This window comes from Triturus cristatus, chromosome 4_1, assembly GCF_964204655.1.
Source record: "Triturus cristatus chromosome 4_1, aTriCri1.1, whole genome shotgun sequence".
Lineage (NCBI taxonomy): Eukaryota > Metazoa > Chordata > Amphibia > Caudata > Salamandridae > Triturus > Triturus cristatus.
Window position 1 is genome coordinate 882,921,266 of NC_140585.1, and position 23,231 is coordinate 882,944,496.

General features: G+C 44.1%; 1 protein-coding gene across 2 annotated transcripts in view; it reads left to right on the forward strand.

The window, feature by feature from the left end:
• The window catches only part of COPG2 (coat protein complex I subunit gamma 2), a 341,223-nt gene that overhangs the window by 70,987 nt on the left and 247,005 nt on the right, over positions 1-23,231 (forward strand). For both annotated transcript variants that reach the window (XM_085653601.1, XM_085653602.1), the window contains exon 7: positions 21,020-21,112. In XM_085653601.1, the coding sequence (XP_085509727.1) occupies positions 21,020-21,112 (93 nt within the window). The remainder of the gene's footprint in view (positions 1-21,019; positions 21,113-23,231) is intronic.

Genomic DNA, 23,231 nt, shown 5'->3' on the forward strand with positions numbered 1-23,231 from the left:
GTCTTTCTTGAAAATTAGGATTTGTTTAATGTTTCAGATGGTTTCACTGCAGTAACCGTGTGGCGCTCTTTGAACGGGGAGCAGTTATAGCAAGACTCGTGTAGGGAAGTGAGTTTCTTCTACAGTAACCCCCACACTTTTTGCCCGATTTCTGATGCACTTGGAGTGTGCCCTGGGTCCTTGCGAATCCGGTATCTTTCCCTAACCTGTACCATTGTTACCACGGTTGGCACCACTCAGGCCTTCCTTAAGTCCCTTGCAAGGACATGGTAGCCAAGGAAAAGCCTCTGAGGGCTGCAGCATGTATTATGCCACCCTCTGAGACCATCGCACACAAGAACTCCCTCCTACTCACCACCTCCAGCGACAGCCCGCCCACCACCGAACACCTCCACTTCCAAATCCAGACCAGCCCCAGAGCGACCCTACGAGGCACCCTCGCCTACAGACCTCGAACCACGTTCACCATTACCATTGCCGACCTCATCGCACCCCACGCCATCGTCTCCATGGACTCCATTCACATCAGTGACCTCAACTTCCACAACCTCAGCGACCCCCAACTCCGCCATGCCCCAGGACAACCTCGTCAACCTTGGACTGAAACAACTAGTCACCACGCCCACCCACAAGGCAGGACACACCCTCGACCCCATCTTCGCAGGTGGTAACAACATCCACTTCAGCTACACCACGAAACCCCACTGGACGACCACCACTGCGTTCACTTTCACGTCGACAAACCCATGGCCCCCAAACCTACACCCCGCCCTCCACGAAGGAACTGGAGCAAGGTCACCGAGGAGCATCTCAACTCCACCCTCAACCGCGATGCTCCCTCCACCTCAACCAACGCTATCCTTGCAGCCAAAGAATTCAACAGATGGATCATCAACTGCGCAGATGAGCTCGCACCCCTAAAATCCAGACGCACCTGCAGATGTCTCAAGAAGAACTGGAGAAACAGCAAATCCTCGGAAGACCGCACCACCTACAAGGACGGCATCCAGGAATTCACCAAACACCCCCCCCCCCCCCCCTGCGAAATCACGGACATCACCCCCTCCCAGGACCACTGCAACAAGCTCAGCTCCTACTGCCATCTGAAAATCAAGGGCCTATACGACCATTTCAATGACGAGACACATGACTCCGAAACCACTGCCTCCTCCAGCAACTCCAACCAGACCAACATCTCCTCCTGGACCCCAGTCACAACTGAAGACAGCGCATCGACCATGAAAGGCATTCCCTCAGGAGCCCCCACACCTGCACATCTTCCACAGAGCTGCCATCGCACCGGAACGAAGACGCACCATCAACGCCACCTTCGAAACCGGCATCTTTCCCTATGACTGAAAATGTGCAGAAGTCAGACCCATACTCAAGAAACCCTGAGCAGATCCTAAGGACCTCAAGAACTACTGACCCATATCTCTCCTCCCCTTTGCGGCCAAAGTCACAGAGAAGACCGTCCACGCCCAAATAACGAAATTCATTGAAGAAAACTCCATCCTCGACCCACCCCCCAATCCGGATTCCGCGGTAACCATAAGACTGAGACCGCTCTACTCGCCGCCACAGACGACATCCGCATCCTCCCTGACCAAGGACACACCACAGCCCTGATCCTCCGCGAGCTCTCTGCAGCCTTCGACACGGTCTCCCGCTACACATTCACCGTCGGACTCCATGACCCCAGCATACAGGGAACCTCCTTCGACTGGCTCCACTCCTTCCTCACCGGCAGAACCCAAATAATCAGACTCCGGCCCTTCCTCTCTGAACACACCAGAGATCAACTGCGAAGTACCCCAAGGATCATCGCTCAGCCCCACGCTCTTCAACATCTATGTGGCCTCCATCGTCAGACAGCACTGACTCAGCATAGTATCCTACGCCGATGACCCCCAGCTCATCCTCTCCCTCACCAAGGACCCCATCACCACCAGACAACGTCCTGGAAGGAATGAAGGATGCCACACCCTGGATGAGCAACAGCTGCCTGAAGCTCAACTTGTAAAAGACAGCGGTCCTCGTCCTTGGACCCTCCCCCTCTGCATGGGACAACACCTGGTGGCCCACCTCCCTCAGCAACCCCCGAACCTCCACGGACCACGCCCGAAACCTCCGCATCGTACCCGACTCCTCCCTCTCCATGACCCAACAGGCCAACGCCGTCACCTCCACCTGCTTTAACACCCTCCGCATCCTCTAGAAGACCTTCAAATGGATCCCCCCCGAATGAAGGAAGACGGTCACCCACACACTCGTAACCAGCAGACTGGACTACGGAAACGCCCTCTACGCCAGGATCAAAAAGTCTCTGGTCCGCAAACTGCAGACCATACAGAACACCGCAGCCAGACTAGTCCTCGGCATCCCTCGACACAAACACCTCACCCAACACATGCAAAATCTCCACTGGCTGCCCGTCGAGAAGAGAGTAACTTACAAGATACTCACCAACGACTACAAATGCCTCCACAACACCAGACCCCAACATCTGAACAATAGAATCTCCTTCCACGTACCCAAGAGGAACCTCCGATCAGCCGACCGTGCCCTTGCCGAACCCTGCGCATCTGCAGAACAAGAACCGGTGAAAGATCCTTCTCCTACATCGCGGCCAAGACCTGGAATGAGCTCCCGATCGACATCAGACTTGCCCCCACCCTGCACATGTTCAGGAAGACCCTAAAGATCTGGCTCTTCGACTGACCGTAGCTGCTATTCTTCCCCCCCCCTTCCCCCCCCCCCCCCCCCCCCCCCCCACCCTCAAGCCGTGAGACCCTCACGGGTGAGTAGCGCTCTTCAAACTCCCTGATTGATTGATCACTCACTACAATCATGCACAACTGCCATTTCAGCCTGCGTGTTTTGGTGCAGCTAAAAGTGAAGAGGTGACATGGCACACATCCCTGTGTACAATGCCTGCCCAGCTCTGCATGAGGCCTAGTTAAGTCTCCCTTAAGTCATGGTACACTATTCCTCTTGTGAGGACCTAGCTGCATGGGGAGATAGGTCCCAATAACATCAATGGCCATTCTTAGATATTTGAAATGCCCAGTAAAGCCATACTGAGAATATGATCTGGAAAACTGGTCATTACAAGTTTCCCACCACCATATTGGCTTTACTGAATCCTGGGTTGTTTGGTATCGAATGTCACAGAATAATAAACCTGAATTGACTCCAGAGTCAGATTTGTTATTCCCTGCACTCTGAGATCCCTTCAAGAGGGAACCCTGTTACCAAACCAGCCTCTGGTGTGTTCCTGAGTGGTGACCACCAGCCTGCCCCCACAAGACAAGATTCTGGACCCCTGGGGCGGGAGCCTATGCTCCGTGGGCCCAGGAACAAAACCTTTCCTGGGCAGAGGTGTTCTTACCTCCCCCAGGGCAGGAAGAGCCGTCTGTGGCAGGGGAGCTTCAAAGGCCTTGCTGCCTTTGCAAAGCGACCTTCAGCCTCTCCTGCTATCAGGAGCAGGCCCCCTTCCTGTCTCACCCCTTTTTTGGCAGGAAGACAGGGGGGAAAAAAACTAGAGCAGCCCAGAAGGTGTGCCCACTTCTGCCAATCCCACCCCTCAGGTGGGGGAGAGGAGGTGAAGCCCACTCTTCAGTGCCTGCCATATTGCAGATGGCACGCACTCTCCAATCGGGGTTAAGGATTGTACCCACTCCCCCAAGTTGGGGTGAGCACACCAAGGGTGTAGTCACCCTAAGGGCAGTAGCCAGTAGCCCATTGGCTACTGAACTTGAGATCTCTAAAATGCCCCCCAAATACAGTATTTTGGGGCAGACCTGAACCCAGAAAGCAGTTCTCGCTGACCTAGGAAGATTGGAATCCTGAAGACGTCGAAGCCCAACTAACTTGGCCACAGCCCTACCAGTCTGCCTACAGCTCCAAAGAAAACCGCTTCTAAAAGGATCAACGACCTCCAGACTTGGTAAGGACTGAACCACCACTTCAACAAAGACTTGAGACTACCAAGGATAGCGGCCCTGTCCACAAAAGAAGATCCAACCCCTGCGGGACCAAGAAACCGTGCTCCAGGACTTTTCTCTGCACCCATCATCCACGATCCGTGTCCCGAAGGTCCATCCATCCTGAGGTGGTCCCCCAGCAGTTCTGACCTCCAGACCATCGAGGAGTGTCGCCTCAAAGGTTCTGTGTAGATGCGTGCAGCTTCTTCACGATGACCCCCCTCCAGTAAACCGTTTCCTAACATCAAAAGGCACCCCTTCAGTTTCCGGCCCTGTGTCCTGGTGACCCGATTCCGAAGTGTCCTGACATCGAGGGACATCTCTATTTACCTGCCCATCTGTTGGTTCCTCCCGGGAGACTTCCTGCACCGAGCCTGCAACCGAAATCCAAAACCGGCAGCCTCCATAGGATTGCAATGGGCTCCTGACCCCTCCTAAGCACCCAGCACCTGGCTGCCCCTGCACCGATGGTGGTGTAGTTTTGGTGCTAACTTGGGACCCCCTTAGCCTTCACCTTAACCCCAGAAGCTTGCGCTCCTAAGACTGAGTGGCCTGCTCGTGAGCAGCCCTCAACCTAGGTGCCCCATTGGATAACATTGGTGCCCTGCACTTTGCACCCGGCCGCCCTAGTGCTGCAGGTGGTGCCCCTGTAGTGCCAACCTGAACCTTGGTTCAACCCCCCAAAGCTCCATATCCAACACAGTTTACTTACCTGTAAACTTAACACTTTTTTCTTTATAGGATTGTATGGTGGGGTTTTTCTGAAAAAGTGTTTAACTGTCTTGTACTGCAACAAAAGTTACTTCGTGCCTTTAAAAAAGTTAACCTGTTAACTGATGTCCTGTGTTGCTTAAATTGTGTTAGGAGTTTGTTTCATGCCAAACTAGAAAAGTAATTACAAAATAATCTGAAAATAATTGAAAGTGTTTTTGGACAACTTACAAACCGTTTTCTCAACTGCAAAAGTAATCTGAATGTGCCTACAAAACCAGTGCTCACTTTCTTTCGAAAAGTAAAATTGAATGAAAAATACAACTTACCTGCTACTAAGTAAATCTTGGTGCTAAAAATAAAACCACAAAATATAAACTTTTTTGGTCTGGATTCAGTCTTTAAGTGTGTGACATCATTTCTTGCCTAAGTGTGTACAGCAAATGTGTAACTCTACCCTCTGATAAGCTTGACTGCTCAACCACACTCCCATATAAGAGTAAGGTATTATCTACTTTAGCCTCTGCTATGCCTTTGGGGATCCACTGGACTCTGTGCACACTATACCTTACTCTGGTAAAGTATATATAGAGCCAGCTTCCTACACTCAGTGTAACCTAGTTCCTCCTGCCAGACATTGTAGCCAGCTCTGCGTATTTTTCTGGAATGTTAATGTTAGTGAGAATTTATGAAGCGCACGTACGCTGATTGGCTTCATGGCGCTAGAGACCAGATTGACAGAGAGGCAAAAAGCTAACCCTGAGTAAACAGCCAGGTTTTCAGGAGTTTCCTAAACATGAGTAGGTCAGTACAAGATCGAATTTCGAGAGGGAAGGAGTTCCACAGTTTGGGGGCAAGAGTGGCAAATCTGCGACCTCCAAGGCGTACTCTCTTGAAGTTCGGAATAGTGAGAAGAGAAAGGTGGACGGACCTTAGATAACGTGTAGGAGAGTACCTGAGTATAAGATTATTGATTAACTCCGGGCTGGTACCATGCAAGGCCTTAAAAATAAGGCAGCCGGTCTTAAACACACATCACTGCGATACAGGAAGCCAGTGTAGTTTCCTCATCAATGGGGAAGCAGGTTGCCATTTAGGTTGATGGTAAATCAGTCAAGCTGCCTGGTTTTGGACCAGCTGAAGTCGCCTAAGCAGATATTGGGGCATTCCTAAGTAGACCGAGTTAGAGTAGTCTAGATGAGATAGTACAGTGAAAATCATGGCTTGGATCAAGGCACCGTGGGTAAGAAAACTGTGAATTTTCCTTATTTTATGCAGTTGGTAAAAACACTTGGACACCACAGCTCCAACCTGGGTTTTCAGAGATAACTCACTATCCAGGAGTACCCCTAGCGTCTTAGCTGAGCTAGAAGGGGTGGGAGGCGGACCAAGTGCAGGAGGCCAATAGTGAGGGCCCCAGTGCTTAAGGCTGTCGCCAGTAAGAACTATTTCCGTTTTTTCTGGATTCAATTTGAGATGGTTAAGATCTATCCAGGTTTGAATAAATAACATAGTATACTGGAATTCCATGATGGAGTTATTGGAACTATCAACCCTAAGGAGGAGCTGCAGATCATCAGCATAGTTAAGGACCAGCACGTTTCTTTCTTTGAGTGATTTAATCAGAGGAGCCATGTAGATGTTAAATAAATGAGGAGAAAGGGCCGAGCCCTGAGGCACCCCGCAGGTGGTAATGTGTGGGTTAGATGAGAACTGGCCCAGGCGCACCGCTTGAATGCGATCCTCCAGAAAAGAGGAGATCCAGCGTGCCGCGGTTCCTAGAACTCGGGCCCTCCTTACACGGTCGACCGTGTCGAAAGCCGCGGACCGGTCCAACAAGACCAAGGCTCGGGGACAACCTTTGTCAGCAAACTTGCGTAGGCTGTCCATAGCTGACAGGATCACGGCTTCGGTAGAGTGTGCGGGACGGAAGCCGGCCTGATGGGAGTCCAGATATTTAGACCACTCCAGAAAGTAGGATAGACCTTTAGCTATATAGCCCTCCAAGACTTTGGCTAGAAAGGGTAGTAGAGATATGGGACGGTAGTTGGCAAGAAGTGCGGGATCAGCTCCCAACTTTTTCAGGAGAGGGACTACTGTTGCTTTTTTAAAACCTAAGGGGACTGTACCTGATGTGTATTCAGTAGTGCAAGGGCCGGACCAGGATGAATAGCGAGGCACTCTTTAAGAATGCGAGGAGGGCAACAGTTCGAGGGAGCGCCAGATTTAATTTCCACTAAAAGAGATTGGAAGGCCTGTTCACTGATAATAGGGAAGCCGCTGAGGATGCTGTTGTTGCAGTGATGGCCAGGAGAAGCCAGCCGAGGGGTGGGACGGGACACTAGTTTTAATTGGAGCGATCTTGTCAATGAAGTAATCATTCAAAGAGTCGCATAATTCCTGTGAGGGAGCAGCCTTTTGTAAAGTACGCTCAGGGTTGGAAAGTTCATCTATTATCGAGAAGATTACTTTGGAGTTATGATTAGAATTCAGAATACGGTCAGAGAAAAATGCCGTTTTGGCAGTCAGAATATTTTTTTTATACTCTTTCTGAGCAGAGGTATACTGTAATCTTTTTTTCTGGAGAGTATTGCTGACGCCATTGTCTCTCCAGTTGACATACGGCCAGTTTCTGTGCCTTAAGGTCATCTGAGAACCATCTGTTTGCCTCTGCCCGACGTACTAGTTTTACCCTTTTAAGTGGAGCGTATTTGTTACTGGCGTCTAGGAGCCATTTGGATACCTTGTTTTCCAGAGTATTAACATCAAGGTCTAGTGCTGGAGTGGTGTCGGCTAGTGTGTTGAGGAAATCTTCTTTATTAATAAGATTCCATCTTCTAGCGAAGCCTCCTTCCAGCACCTTAATTTTCGGAGGGACAGATCTTGTGAGTAGAAATGTTACTATATGGTGGTCGGACCAGATACAAGGTAACACCGTAGGGATAGAGAGATTCACACCAGTAACCCATATTTGATCCAAGATCCGACCCTTAGAGTGGGTTGGGGAGGAAACGAGCTAGGAGACATTTAAATTTCTGAGTAGATCAGACGTTTCTGCAGATTGAGGCCCTTCTTTAGGGTCATCATACCAGTATTTAAAATCTCCTGCCAGAAGGACCCTAGCATGCTCCGTCACTAATTTGGCTATCTGTTAGCTAAGGGCCAGCGGGAAGAGAGGCATCGGTTTAGGTGGTCTATATAATAAGACACAGACCAAGGAGTCGTTAACTGACTCTAATTTAATCACAATATTATCAGTATCGGTAAGAGGCATGTCAAGGAGCAAAACCTGAGATCAGCGTGAATAACGGCCGCCACACCACCACCTGACTTGCCCGGACATCTATTAGCCGACATGATGTAATAGTCAGGGGGAAGTGCTGCAAGTATATCCGGAGCGGATTCATCAGTGAGCCAGGTTTCAGTCAGTAGCAGGACATCTGGTTTATCAGTAATCGGGAGTAAAAAAATCTCCAACTGATGTTTAACCAGGGAGCTGGTGTTAAGATAGTAAATTAGCAGAGGAGCTGCTCTGTGTGTAGCCTGGATAGGTGGATGCAGATTATGGACCACAGTGGACTGTAGTTCCGAGAAACTCTTCCTTGCAATGGCACATTTTGGACTACAAATTTGTAAGCTCTCTTCGGTGTAACAGAAACAAAATATGACCAGGAGGATGTTGCCGAAGAAGTTTGAAAGACGCAGTTGGATAATCTATTTCTTCTTTTTCTTGGACTCTGGCAGAAAATATTGGGGTCATGAATTTCATCTTTAAACCAGTGCCATTCCTGGAATTTGTGGAGTCCACGTTATGAAGTGAGATAACATCTAGACTGAGGATGGTGGAACTTAACACATGAATTTATTATAAGCCATTGTGTTTTGACTGAAGGTGGCCCATTACCCTTTTTAGGTCGAGACTGCGGGCAGTGTGCCTGCATTGTCATTCGGCGTTGTCTTTAAAAAAAAAAAACGATTAAAGTCTAAAAGGGTGCTTTTATTCCACCATTACCTACCGTTCGTTGGCATCTCTATCACTCTTCTTTGCTGCCTTCTAATTCAGCAGCTCTTCCCACATGTCACTAACATATCTTTTTGTGGCGCATGGACCAAGTACAGATTTATTCAACTTAATTAGTGTCCATTCGCTGCTCGCGCTGTGATTCGGGTACAATTTCTACCTGAATCACAGCGCGAGCAGCAAAGGCAAATCCGTCTGGAAGGTATTATTTCTTTCACTGCCGCCACATTGGCTCCATCTCCGTTATCCACAAACCTTACGATGTATGTCGCTCCCTCGCCATCTAGCCCCCTCCTGATGTAAAATGCACATTCTCGCAGATCAGGCCCCAATTTAGCATTCCCTGAATACAGCTGTTCAAAAACTGCCTACCTCTGCGCTGGCTCCCTTACCTAGATTTCAATGGTGCCAGACTTAACCAGAATGCTGAATGCCCAGGCATTCACTTCAGTCAGTTTTGCTTTGTGGCTGCGGTGCCCTTCACAGGAAGTTGTAGTCCTTGGTAGTCTCTGTGATCAGGTCAAGGGTTCTGTAATGATGTGCATGTGCACCATAATGATGTAGGGGCATGCTAATAAGGAAGGTTAGGGGTTTTCAAGTTATGCAAGATTACATTACTTAAGAAGCTAGGAACCTAATCTCATGCTTTTCCAGCTGGTGTAATAAAAGCATTACAAACTTACTTTGTGGCTGGAGTAAGTCATTGTACTGGCGATGAGCAGCAAGAAGAATCTACGAGCCTTAATTCATTGAGGACAATCATCGCGCCGTTTAAGGCAGTCTGCAAGCCTTGATTCAATGAGAGTGGTCATCGCGCCGTTTGAAGCTGCCTCTCCGTTGAAACACTGCCTGAGACTGGTTTCTCCTGTGTCGCATCACACCACAGGCTGTCTGAAGTCCAGTTTAAAGTGCCCATTGTGAGCGTGGCACTGCGTTTTGCTCTGCGGTGTATTCGCGTTCTGTGAACCGAGTGCATGTTTTCTCAAGAGAGCAAGGGTGAAAGCAAGCGCACATGCGCATATCATACATTTTGGGGGGGGGGGGGAATTTCTTTACGGATGGATTTCAGGTAACTGTCTATGTGCATGAGCAACGCAGCGCATGTCACAGGTCGGCCATTTTAGGGTCCGGCATTAAAGACGTTGCGATCCGTTTCTACAATTACGGAGTGCTGCGTCTACGCTTATGTGCACAGCTACATCAAAATAACGAAATTAAGTCATTCCTTGCAATCGTTTGGAATTGTTATTGAATGCTGATACATAAAGATAATTTTTCTTCGCAAATACACACTGCTTTCCTTCATTTCTTCATTTCATGTGTGTCTGAATACAAGTAAAAAGAATGCTAAACAACAATGGAACACACAACTAGATTTTCATCGCTGATCCACACAGCTCTGTCTTCATCTCAAATTTTAGTACAACAATTATAAAGACACTTATTAATGAGAGCATAATAAAGTAATAACTGTCATGATAACACAAAGAGAATTAACAGTAAATATGAATTCTGACATAGATGATGAGGAAAATGATACAGGGAAAATTTCAAGTACTGTCTTTAGGAGACCACTGCCTTTTGATCTTTCGGCACAACAAAATGTTACTCAAAGGTGGGGGAAAGTGGAGAAGAAGATTTGAGCATTTTTTAAATGCAACGTGCAAAAATCATACAGACGAACAAGCAAAAGATCTGCTCCTTAATCTTGTTGGAGAAGAAGTAGAGGATTTAATAATTACATTTCCAGAACAAGAACAGAACCCATATAAAGGGCTCATAAAATGTTTAAATGATAAATTTGACCCTCATAGAAATTTAGACTTTGAGAGATATCATTTCAATATAGCGTGTCAAAAAGAAGATGAAACAATGGATGATTTTGTTACAAGACTTTAAAAATTGGTAGCATTTTGTGAATTTGACAAATTCAATAATGAAGAAGCAATAAGGCTAAGAGTAATACACGGTTGTAGTTCCAAGAAGTTCAGAAAAAGCTTTTAGAGAAAACATGATTTGCAAGAAATTTTACGTATGGCAAGAACAGAGTTGCCAGACGAAAAACATGACCGGAACATGGAGGAAGGAAGAATAAAAACTTTAGAGCAAGTGAGACAAATGTCAGAAAGAGTGAACAGTGCAAAACAAATAGAGACGCACTATAAGGAACGGAAATTGTGTTTTAGATGCGGTTTTCAATTTCCTCATCAGAAATTTTGCCCAGCAATGTAAAGAATGCGGAAGATATAACCATTTTGCTAGTGTGTATAGGTTCAAGAAGGAAAAAAGGGATTATTGGACAAAAAAAGAAAGTGGAAAACAGGTCTTAGGAAGGTTACAGGAATGGATGATGGAGTCCCAAATCCTGAGTGACTTCCAGGCAGGGTTTAGTTCGAAAGTCAGTACCCTGGATCAGGCCTTCCGTCTTATCTGCATTTACTGAAAGGAAGTAGTCGTTAAGGGGGGGCAAACTATATGTGGCCTTTGTCGATTTGCTTACTGCATTTGATCTAGTCTCCCGGGCTAGGCTTTGTAGGATTTTAAGAGATGGGCATCCCTGCCAGTCTTTTAAACATTTTAATTAGACTTCATTAATCCAACACAGCACAGGTCAGATGGGGCGCAAACAGCCAAGTAACAGAAACTTTCACTATCCAACGTGGATTGAGGCAGGGTTGTGTGCTGGCGCAAACCCTTTTTACTCTTTCTATCAATGGAGTTGTTGACTACGTAGATGGGGACGGCTGTGATGCCCCTAAAATTAGTGTAAGAAGAGTCCCTGCACTGTTGTTTGCAGACGACACACTTCTAATATCTAAATCGCCGTAGGGCCTCCAACAACTCCTGAACGATTTTATAAGGTTTTGTGATGACAGGGTCCTGATTTTAAATGAGACAAATACTAAGTATATGATTTTTAACAGAGGGAAAAATAAATTAACTAGATGTGTGGGCTGGTAGCGCAAAGTTGGAGCAAGTAGAAATCTTTGATTTCTTGGGCATCCACTTGACTCCATCGATTGACTGGAGGGCATATATGGAAAAACGCAAAGTTACAATTAATCTACCAATGTGCCGATATCCTCAAAATACATAGGAAGACGGTATCCCTTCAAATTGCCCCAGCCCTCGAAATTTATACCACCAAGGTTTTGGGAGGAGTACTTTATGGCACTGAGCTATGGGGCACGGGCAATCAATCCCCCCCTTACAATTGTTGAAAACCGCTTCCTAAGATCGCTGGTCGATCTTCCTGCTAGCTCCCCTCTGAAACCTCTGTACCGGGACCTTGCCCATAGGCAGCTGCAACATATGTTGAATTGTAAATTGCTAATGTTCTGGTTTAGGCTATGGACAGTGGAAGAGCTGGAAACTTACAGAGAGACTCTGAAGGATCTCCTGACACTCTCCAAGGCAACATCAATTAGGTGGTTTATCTCCTTACGTGAATTATTGGGGAGGCTGGCGATGGAGACCTTATGGACTAATCCGGAAAGTATGGTGCAAATCTCAAGGCTGAAGCTGAAAGAAATGTATTGGGAAAAGACATTGGCAATGGCTTTGGCAGAACCAGCGAACAGTTTGACAAAATACTTTTTGCTTTTTAAATCCGTCCCACTGTTTGAGTCAACTATAGATGAAATCATTCCAACGATGGCACGTAAACTTTTTTTACAGTTCCGCTATAAGACTCTGCCAACCAGACTATTTTGCTTTAAGTGGCGTTCTAGTGCTTCCTCTGATGTCTTGTGCCCTGCATGCAAAGCCTGCCCAGTCTCAATTGTCCATTTACTTTTCTTCTGCCCCCATTATTTATCCATGAGGAAAAAATTGATTTTTCCATTGTGTAGACTTGTTGGTCCGGGTCATTATCTTGAGGTAATGAGAACATTGTGCATTGATACCTGTAGATCAATGGTCTTTGGCCTTTCAAGATTCTGGTACGCACTGTGGATCAGGCATGGGAATCTACTTGCATGAAGCACTTTATTCTTCTAGGAACTGCTGCATTTTGCTCTTTGCACATCTACTTAATGACATTGTTTTTAACATATTCCTTATTAAATGTTTACATCCCTGCTTTTTTTTACTTGTGCTGTGTACTTTTTAGGATCCTGGTGATCGTAATAAAGTTTTTGATGATAATGATGAAAGTGGAAATTAGCAGTTTGGTATAGATGGAAAAAGACGAAATGAAAATATAAAGCATATAAGAGGAATGGAAGGAATTGAAAGAGAAGGGGAGTCTGAAGAAGAATTTGAACATAGTGAAAAATTGTATGTGATGCAAGAAGTAAAAGAAGTTCAACAGCTCAAGGAGATAAGAAAAGAATATAACAAAAAAACAACTTTAGTTGATTTATTAGTAGGTTCTCAAAAGGTACCTTTTGTCCTTGACAGTGGAGCAACATGCAGTGTAATGTGTGTATCTGAGTATGCAAAAATGACCGAACAACCTCTTCTTAAACCATCGACTGTAAGTGTTTTTCATTGGAGCTAAGCATCCTGTTACCTGTCTAGGAAAGTTTGAGGAAGTTTTAAAGCATCAAGATATAGGTAGCAAAGAAGAAATACATGTTTTACAAGGGGAAGATCCAGGACCATGCTTATTAAGCAATATAACTGCTCAGTTTATGGGGCTGCTAGCAGTGACCTGTAATTTAACAATTGATAATCCTATTCTGCGAAAGTATCCAAAATTATTTGATGGTTTAGGAAAATTAAAAGATAGAACAATCACCTTACACATACATGAAGCAGTAAAGCCTATAGCGCAAACTCGCAGAAGAGTTCCAGTTCATATGCAAGCAAAAGTTGAGAAAGAAATTAAAGCACTTCTGAAGAAGGATATAATTGAAGAAGCAACAGGCCCAACACCGTGGGTATCTCCCATTGTAATTGTCCCAAAAAAAGGACACTGATGATATTAGGATATGTGTAGATATGAGAATTCTGAACACTGCCATTGAAAGAGAGCGATATCCAGGCCCTCATTTGAACGATATGAACAGTAAAATCAATGGTGCTGTTGTTTTTCAAAACTTGACTTATGTAAGGGGTATTATCAGTTGGAAATTGACAGTCAAAATATAGTACAACATTTTCTACACACTTGCGACTATTCAGATACAAACGTTTAAATTTTGGAATATGTTCTGTTGATGAAATCTTTCAAGAAATCATAAACAACGTCATAAGACTGATACAAAACAATATGAACTATAGTGATGATATCTTAGTTTTTGGTAAAAATCAGGAAGAACATGATCAAGCCCTAGGTGGTGTATGTCAACAACTTGCCAAAGCTGGTTTAACTCTCAATCTCAAGAAATGTGGTCAGAAATTTGAGTGGAATGTTGATTGTGAACAGGCGTTCAAGGAAATAAAGTCACAAATAACCATGGCAGCAACCATTTTGATCCAAACTTATGTACGGAATTGGTGGTAGATGCTAGTCCCGTAGGGCTAGGTGCAATATTGGTACAGCATAAGCCTGGGAGAGAGACTCCGAGGTATATAGTGCACATGCTAGTAAAAGCCTGTCTGAGATTGAACAAAAATATTCTTCAGCCTGAAAAAAAAGTTTGGCGGTTGTCTGGGCATGTGAATATTATCACAATTTCATATATGGCAAACCTTTTGTGATTATAACAGATCATCAAGCTCTCACCTCCATTTTTGGGAATCCAAAAACAAAGATGTCACCAAGAATAGAAAGATGGGGAAGGAGACTAATGGATTACGATTTTAGATTTATTCATAAACCTGGAAAAGAATATAACCCAGCAGATTACTTGTCCAGACATCCTTTTAATTCACAAACAAGTCAACAGTTAAAAGCAGAGGAATATATCTGTTTTTTTAATTAAATCGGCAATACCTGGAGTCATTACAGAAAAAGAATTGATTGAAGCCACATGTGCAGATGATACTATTCAGGAAGTAATTAGAATTATAACATGAAAATAATTGGAGATTAATAAATGGTGCAAGTCGTTTCAAATCTAGTGTGAAGAGAGGTGACATTTTGGCTTTTAAAAACATTCAGTCGGCACTGTCAGTAGCTTCTTCAGGAATATTACTTAGAGGAAGTAAGAATCATTCCAGTTTGTCTGCAACGACTAGTTATTGATTTAGCTCATGAGAGTCCTAGAGGTATATCTGCTACTAAAAATCTTTTAAGAGAAAAATTGTGGCTCCCAAAGCTAGATCAACAAGTAGAAGAAGGGATTCAGTCACCTCAAGGGAAAGAGGAACAGAAGAGCTTAATATGTAAGAACTACCAGATGCTGTGTGGGTTAATGTGGCAGCAGATTTTTATGGACCTTTAGGTTCAGGACATTATCTGTTAGCCATAATAGATGAATATTCGAACTTCCCTATTGTTAAAACAGTATCTTCAACGTCAACAACAGCAGTACTCCCAGTTTTAAATTGCATTTTCCCAGCATGGGGAATACCCAGTATACTGAAAAATTATAATGGTCCTCCGTTTAATGGAAATGAATTTCAGAGATTCTTGAATCATTTAGGAATTGTGCATCGGAAAGTAACTCCCATGTGGCCTCCAGCTAATGGAATGGTGGAAATGTTAATGGCCATCATCAAAAAGGCCGTACAAAGAGCAAAATTAACACAAGTTCAATAAATCAAGCATTATATCAAGTGCTAAGAGATTATAGAAATACTCCTCATTCATCAACTGGAAAGTGTCCATCAGAATTAATGTTTGGACAGTCACGACATACTCATTTGCATCACCTGCCAGCGAATCCACCTAGGATTCATAATGAAATATTAAATAGAGACAAAGAGGCAAAGGAAAAAATTAAATATTATGCAGCGAGCAGAGGAAGATGTCAAAATAAAGAGTATCAAGTAGGTGATCTAGTACTTGTTCGCCAGCAGCAAATAAAGAAATCTCAAAGTAGATTCCATCCAATGCCTTTGGAAATAACAAAAGTCTGTGGAACAGCAGAAAATGAAAGCAAGATTATAACAAGAAATAAGACATTTTTCTAAAGAGTTAACCTTGCTGAGCATGGAAACTTGAACAAACACTACTCAAAAAGAGAAACAATTAAACAGGAAGTCTGAAAGAATTCCAAAGAAACCCTTGCGTTTAATTGAAAATTGCTAAATATATATATATATATACTTTTTTTTTTTTTTTTTTTATCTTTTCTTTTTCTTCATCAAAAGGGGAGGAGGGGGGAGAATGTAATGATGTGCATGTGCACCATTATGACGTAGGGCCATTCTAATAAGGAAGTTTGGGGTTTTCAAGTTATGCAAGTTCAGTTACTTAAGAAGCTAGGAAGCTAATCTACATGCTTATCCAGCGGGCATAATAAAAGCATTGAAAACTTACTTTGTGGCTGGAGTAAGTCTGGTGCCAGACTTAACTAGAATGCTGAATGCCCAGGCATTCACATCAGTCAGTTCTGCTTCCTGGCTGCGGTGCCCTTCACAGGAAGTTGTAGTCCTTGGTACTCTCTAGATCAGGTCAAGGGCTCCAACCGTGCAGGCACCCTGGCTGCTGTTTCTTTGGTCCCAGTTGCCTCTTGGCAAAATGCCATAACGATGTGACCCCCTCCTTCAAAGAAGGACCAATTACTTTAGTAGGTCACAGGTCAAAGACCCAGAACAGTCTGTGCCTTTTAATTTGAGTTTGAGACAACGGCAATGCACGGGGAACCATCATATAGTAATCCTTGATGGACTGTCATCTTTGGAGGCAAGTACGCGGACAACTGTGCACAGCAATTTTGAGTTTGCAACCTCAAATGGTCTGGGCACTATCTTGACAGTTATGTTATCTCATACACAAACAACTAGGCAGCGATGTTCAAGCGTACGGTGTGCAATGGGACACTTGGTTTTAGTAGGTGGGAGCACGTCTGAACAGAGTGGTTTTGCATGCGTTGTTAGTAAAGACAGGTTTGAAGTTAAACCGGCAGTGTGTTGTATGACGAGTGGTAGACAACCAGTATAAAGAGTTGGCAGACAAACCACAATCTACAATGGACAGTTTTGCCTTTCAACGTCCACAACACTTCGCACAGGGTATGTTTTAAGCAGGGACAGAGCTACCATATGTGCTGTGGCACTGCGTCTCAGAGTCCTGAGTTACTAATTAAACCCTGATTTTAATCCCTCAACTGCAATCTGAGTAACTCATAGAACTCGGGTAATTAATGTTTTAATACCCCAACAGCAATCTAAGGGGCTGTTTTCCTTACAGGCACTAGGGCCTATGACCAATGTCCAATCAGTGATGTGTTCAATAGACGCGCACTGGGTAGCTAACTGCCTGTTTAACGCGATTGGGTCAGTTTCAAGAGGTGCCCCATCTTAACCACGCCTGGAAATCTAAGACTTTTTGTGTGAATCAGTAACCTTGGTTTACAGCTTAGGGCCATGATGACCATGAGACAGATGCTCAAAGTGGGGCTACAGACAAACCTGTTTTTCAAGTTGCATATGTTGCTTTGCTTTAATAGTTCTTGAGAATTATTGTTGTTTATATTTGGGCTTTAACCAGAGTAGAGTGGCATTCTCCTCTGACTTGAATCACTGAATAGGAATTTGACAGTGGCAGCCGTGCCTTATTTTGTCTCGCAGTGAGTGCAGACATAAAGGCTAAAGTAACCTTTCATTTTGCCCTCAGTACTGTAATTCTGAATCACACATGCTGTGTATCCTATTATCTCAAGTTTAACACTTATGCCACAGTGGTAGCACTGCTGTAGCGCTTGTAAGCATTTATTTTTCAGATTGAAATCAATGAGTGAGGACTGCTATGGCTTAGGGCACCTGAACTCATTTAAGATGGCTCATTTGTTTGCTAACTTCCGCAAAGATGCGAGGGCAGGATTTCTTTCCAGTGATATTGTGCAATGTGCTAAGTGCATGGCTGATATGGATAGTATTAGTATGTGCTTGCCTGTGATGGCGGCATGATATTGATAAGCTGCCTTTTAAGAAAAGTGTGCAATGATTGCTGTTTATTGTGACAAATCTTTCTTCTAATTATATTTGTTTAGCTTGTTTGCTTTCTTAGACCATAAACGAGTAAAGTGTATTCAGCTCACCTCATGAGTACTTTGGGACATTTTGTGAACAACTCTTAACACCAATCTCAGAGGTCCTGCATCTTGTTTGACTTAGTTAGGATCTACCTCATTTCACAGAGCACTCTTTATTAGCTCGGCATGTTATGCTGTACAGGAGCTTTCAAAGTAGATGTGCTGGATTTTCAGTCCCCTTATTTTGTTCCTGTTTAAGATCATTTTCCAAATGCGTGGGGCGAGGAACTATAATTAGCACACAAGTTAACAGCACACAGTGAGAATTATGGCCTGCTGGTTGCCCCACGCTAATATTGAGAGACTTCTATTTCTTTGGATTGTAAAGCTGTTGAGTTGGTCGATAACCTGACCGGGCTAATAGAGATGGATGCTACTACTGAGATGCAACAGTATGCATGAGCTCTTTGAATACAGAGCTGAAAATGGCATTTGGGGATGTGGCAATTCTTGGATCACTTTGCCACTGGATTCAAGCTAGCCTGGCTGATTAGGGATGTTACCCCGAAACCAGTCCCAGGAAAGACCTGGCTTGGCAGTTCGAACTGGACTGTTCCCATGAGGTACAGGGCCAAGACGGATTTGCATATGGCTGGGTCTGAACTGGGGTGGTGTAGTGAGCTGAAGAACAATGATTGATTCAACCCAGATCTGTGACTGGGGCGGTGAGTGTCTGAAAAGTTTCAGCGCTCTGTCCATCATTTTCTTGTGTTTGCTTTGTTTGGCCTAAGTTGGCAGGGTATGTCCAGACGTGGGCACTTGATCACTTTGCCACTGGATTCAAGCTAGCTTGGCAGTTCGGGCTGGACTTTTCCCATGAGGAACAGGGTCAAGACTGATTTGCATATGGCTGGGTCTGAACTGGGGTTGCGAAGTGAGCAAAAGAATGATGATGGATTCAACCCAGATCTAATATTGACTGGAAGTGAGTGTCTGAAAAGTTTCAGCGCTCCGTCCATCATCTCCTGTGTTTGCTTAATTCTTGGATCAAGCCACTGGTCAGTTGGACAGTTCATAGTCTCGTCATTTAACTACGTAGGTTTCTACACCGCACAATTCCACGCCACACAATGCCACTCCAATCCATGCCATTCCACTCCACACAATGCCACTCCACTCAGTGCCACTGTATGTCACTCCAATTACTACCCCTGACGAGACGTTAAAGTGATTTGAGACATGCCACTCCAATCAGTGCCACTCCACTTCACACCACAGGATTGTTCTCCACTCCACTGGATTACATATACATTGGCCAAACAGGCATATTTTACAAACTATGTACGACACTTTTATTGTAAAAATTATATAAATTTTAATGTGCTTTTATGACTAAATGTCGAATAAAGCTTGGATTGGATTGGATTACATTCACTCCACTTAGTGCCACTCCACTCAGGTGCTACTCCACATACCATACAATGTCACTCCACGCCTCACAGTGCCACTGTACCCCACACAATGACACCACACGTCAAACAAAGCAATGCTACATAATGCCACTCCATTCCAACAAAACCAATATACTTCCCATAGGCAAGACTTATCGGCTTTGCCAAAGCTTGTTAGCTTTTAGGTGTGGAACCTCCTTTAGAGCTGACCTAGCATAAGAGCCTCTGGTTAATGCTTCTTTATTCCAAACTGACTGGGAGGGCCCCTTTCTTATGCTTTATCATAAGCTTGTACTGAAACCTTAGCCCCATGTGACTGTTTCTCCCCGTCAACTGAGTACACCTAGACAATGGTGATTACATTTCAGCTGTGATCACACTGCTTGTTCCTTTCTGCTATGCCATGTGTATGGTGAAGTATTTAAGCAATTGGTCCTCATGAGGGCAAATGGCATTCTTCATCTTGGACCCATGATTTGAATTGCTATTTTCAGGTGTTTATATGGTGTTAGATGCTGGAAAGTTTAATGTGCTAAGCTCACTGACTACTGGAAGAGCTCCTTGTAATCGTTTAAACATTAGGAAAGTTTAATTACTGTATGTTGCAATATATCCAAGTTTCTGATGGGGTGGAAGCGGGCAGATGGTAGAATCTATGGTAGAAAAACAGACATTGTGGAAACTTCCATAAAAGAATATATTATTGTGGCTCCATTTAACGGTAAAAATAATTAAATGGATTTTGTTGTTTGTTTTGAATGCTAGTTAATTGAAATACATAAAGCCTGTCCCCCCAAACACTTCTTGTGTGTCTGTCATGATGCAAGGTTCTCTGCATCCTCCCCTACTTGGTCTTCCTTTGTGTGTTTGTGCATACATGCTTGACACGTAAGAGGGGATAAAGGAGAGCCTCCACTGGGTGACTGGTGTAAATCAGGCTGGGCAAATTCCCTCCAGAGGCTCATTGGGGATTTTCCCGCTTTTAAGCCCATCCTGTAACTTAGTTAGCCACCATTTCAGTAAAACCGCACCAGAGACAACGGTGTTTAAGTAGTCAGTGACACTCCTTGCAGGTTCTTCTCTGCACACCCTTTCATCCTGAAAAGAGAAGAGTAGATACAAAAACTGCAGGAAATGTCCAAAATGTATACAACCAAGACACCTGTATTTTTCACAGAACAATTGGTGCCACCGTTTTTAACTGTCCATATTTATGTTAGCAAGGGCAACATAAGGCAACCTTTGTAAAAGAAGCTCACGTGATATTGTGTCCAAATGACCGGACTCAGACCAGACATCTTGTACTAGATCTTAAAGTTGGTTTATTATCAAGTCTGTACTATGATGGGCCTCAATACTAGTTAGACTGTTAAGCTGTAAGTGCCCATCTCCATCAAGTTTAGCCAAGGCCACTGGAATTTTGTGATTCTGAGGCTGAGGTGTTTCTGCATGATTGTGGATTTGCCTTGCTTTCCAAACAATGTATGTAGGTGTTGAACTAATAGTAATCGGGATCAACCTTTGCCAGACAATGTTAACATGTGAAAATGACAAAATAATTAAGGTATAATGTCACCAAATGTGCTGCATAATGCTGAATAAGTTGCTTTTCTTGCTACATAATTTGCTTCACCCTGCCGCATAATTCCAGTGGCAGCAAGTTTAGAACTGCTATGCCTGCATAAGTCATAACCTACTAGTACAAAAACAATACATAAATCTGCACCTGATTGACTGAGAATACATGGGCTGTAATGGAAATAACAGAGAATCTGTAGTTAGGACTCTAAATTGTGTCCTTTACTTACCTTCTCTTGCCAGGGGACAATGTTGCAAGCCATTGAACGATACATGAAACAAGCCATTGTGGATAAGGTGCCCAGCGTTTCTAGTTCAGCCTTGGTGTCGTCCTTGGTAAGTAAACGATTCTCCATTAAAATCCTGTAATACCAACATAACGCTAATGCACAGGAGACTAGTCTGAGGAAAAGGGATAAACTGTGAGATTCAGCGACTGTCTGGATGAAATCTATTCATAAACAAATAGCATTAGGAATGTTTCAAATTTAGAGTCTTTGCATTGAACTAGGAGATGTCTTAGTCTTTCCGTAAAATGTGTGTTTATATCCAATCGGTGGGTATAGATGGCGTGCGTGTAGCCTAACTGTCGGTAATGCTTCGTCAAAGGCCCGGGCGTGTATTAATTCAAGATACTCTGTAAAGGTTAAGTCACAGAATGGCACCCCAAGTAGTGTTGTGGTGTTTATTCAGACGCATTTCGGCTTCGAGCTTCAAGCTGCACATGTTTTGATCTGCAGTGCTGAATAAACACCGCAACATATACTTGGAGTGCCATTCTGTTATATAACCTTTACGAAAGTATCCTGAAAAAAATAAATATTATATATTTGTGTATATATGTATGTATGTATATATATATATGTATATGTTTGCGAAAAAGGCCGCATGGGCGGTTGAAATGTGTTACCAGTTGCAGCATTAAAACTACTGAACTAAAACCGGAGCATGTTGAGTCCTGGTTTTTGAGGAGCAACTGGATGTTGATTGATATATGTATGTTTATATATATATATATATATGTGTATGTGTGTGTGTGTGTGTGTATATATATATATATATATATATATATAGGTGTGTGTGTGTATATATATGTATGTGTATATATATATGTATGTGTATATTACCTACTGGCGGTCGCCAGTAGGTAGTTATAGTTAGGACCCTGTTTCCATAGGAAATCCGCAACATTCTATTTTGAATAACTTTGGCGCCGGTCGACGAATCCTCGCGAATTTCTCAAAATAGGTGGGGCGCTACGCTCCGCTCCTACCCTGAAAGTCTCGGGGGGATTCGTCAAGCGGGGGCTGAGATAAAAGGGGGTCCCAAAACGCGTTTTTCCCATGCATTTTTCCATAGGACCTTTAGACAGGGCTACAGCCCGAACGGCTGAACAGAATTACTAGAAATTTGGCAGAGAGGTAGTCCTCAGGTCAAGGAAGTGCCTTTTGTAGGTTTGGTGTAAATCTGTTCAGTAGATTCTGAGAAAATAGCCTTTAAATCAATATATATATCTGAGCCAGCTTACGGTACGCTTACCGTAAGCTTACCGTACGCGTACGGTGGCGTGCGCGAGCGCGATTCTGATTGGCTGTTACATCGAAGTAAACATTCGAATCGGTCGAAACCAGGAAGCGGCGGCCGCCATTTTCTCTCTCGCACTCTGAGGGGGGGGCTGTAAACAAAGGCAAAAAACATATAAAGGGGCTGTTTAGACAGCGCCCATGCACATAGCCATGTTAGTTGAGTCCTCAAAGATCCCCCAAGGCCAAAAACGGTATATTTTATTTTTTGAAAATTTCGCCGATTACGCTTACCGTACGTGTACGGTGCGCTTACGCTAAAAATTTTAATAAAAAAAAAAAACACTCTCTGTGCATGGCATATTATTGTCATCACTTACAAATTAAATTTAACAGATTACCTATCACAAGGAAGCGCATAATATGTCCTCCATGTGCGCACGGTGCGTAACGTGGGCACGCGGTGCGCGTAGCGCACTGCGTGCCCACCTTGCGTGTACGGCACGAACTGCGTAAAGTGGGTGCGCGAAGCGCACCGCGTGCTCACTGTGCGCGCACGGTGCGCGAAGCGCACCGTGCTCGCACGGAACGAACTGCGTTAAGTGGGCGTGCACGCCACGAATGGCGTAAAGTAACTTAGCATTTAAAAAACCGTACAAATTCACTGAAAAAACCATAGGTTTCACACACTTTATAGTTAGGAATTAGCATTTAAAAAACCTTGCAAATTTACTGAAAAAACCATAGGTTTCAGACATGTTATAGTTAGCGGAAATTTTACTGATAAAAAACCAATGAAATTCCCCCGTTATAGTTAGTGCAGGCAACTATAACTCACGCGACCGCAATCTTCTGCTGATGACATATGTGTCTTTATGAAAAAAAAATATTTGTAATATATGTATAGCTAAAAATTTATGGAAGAAGACATG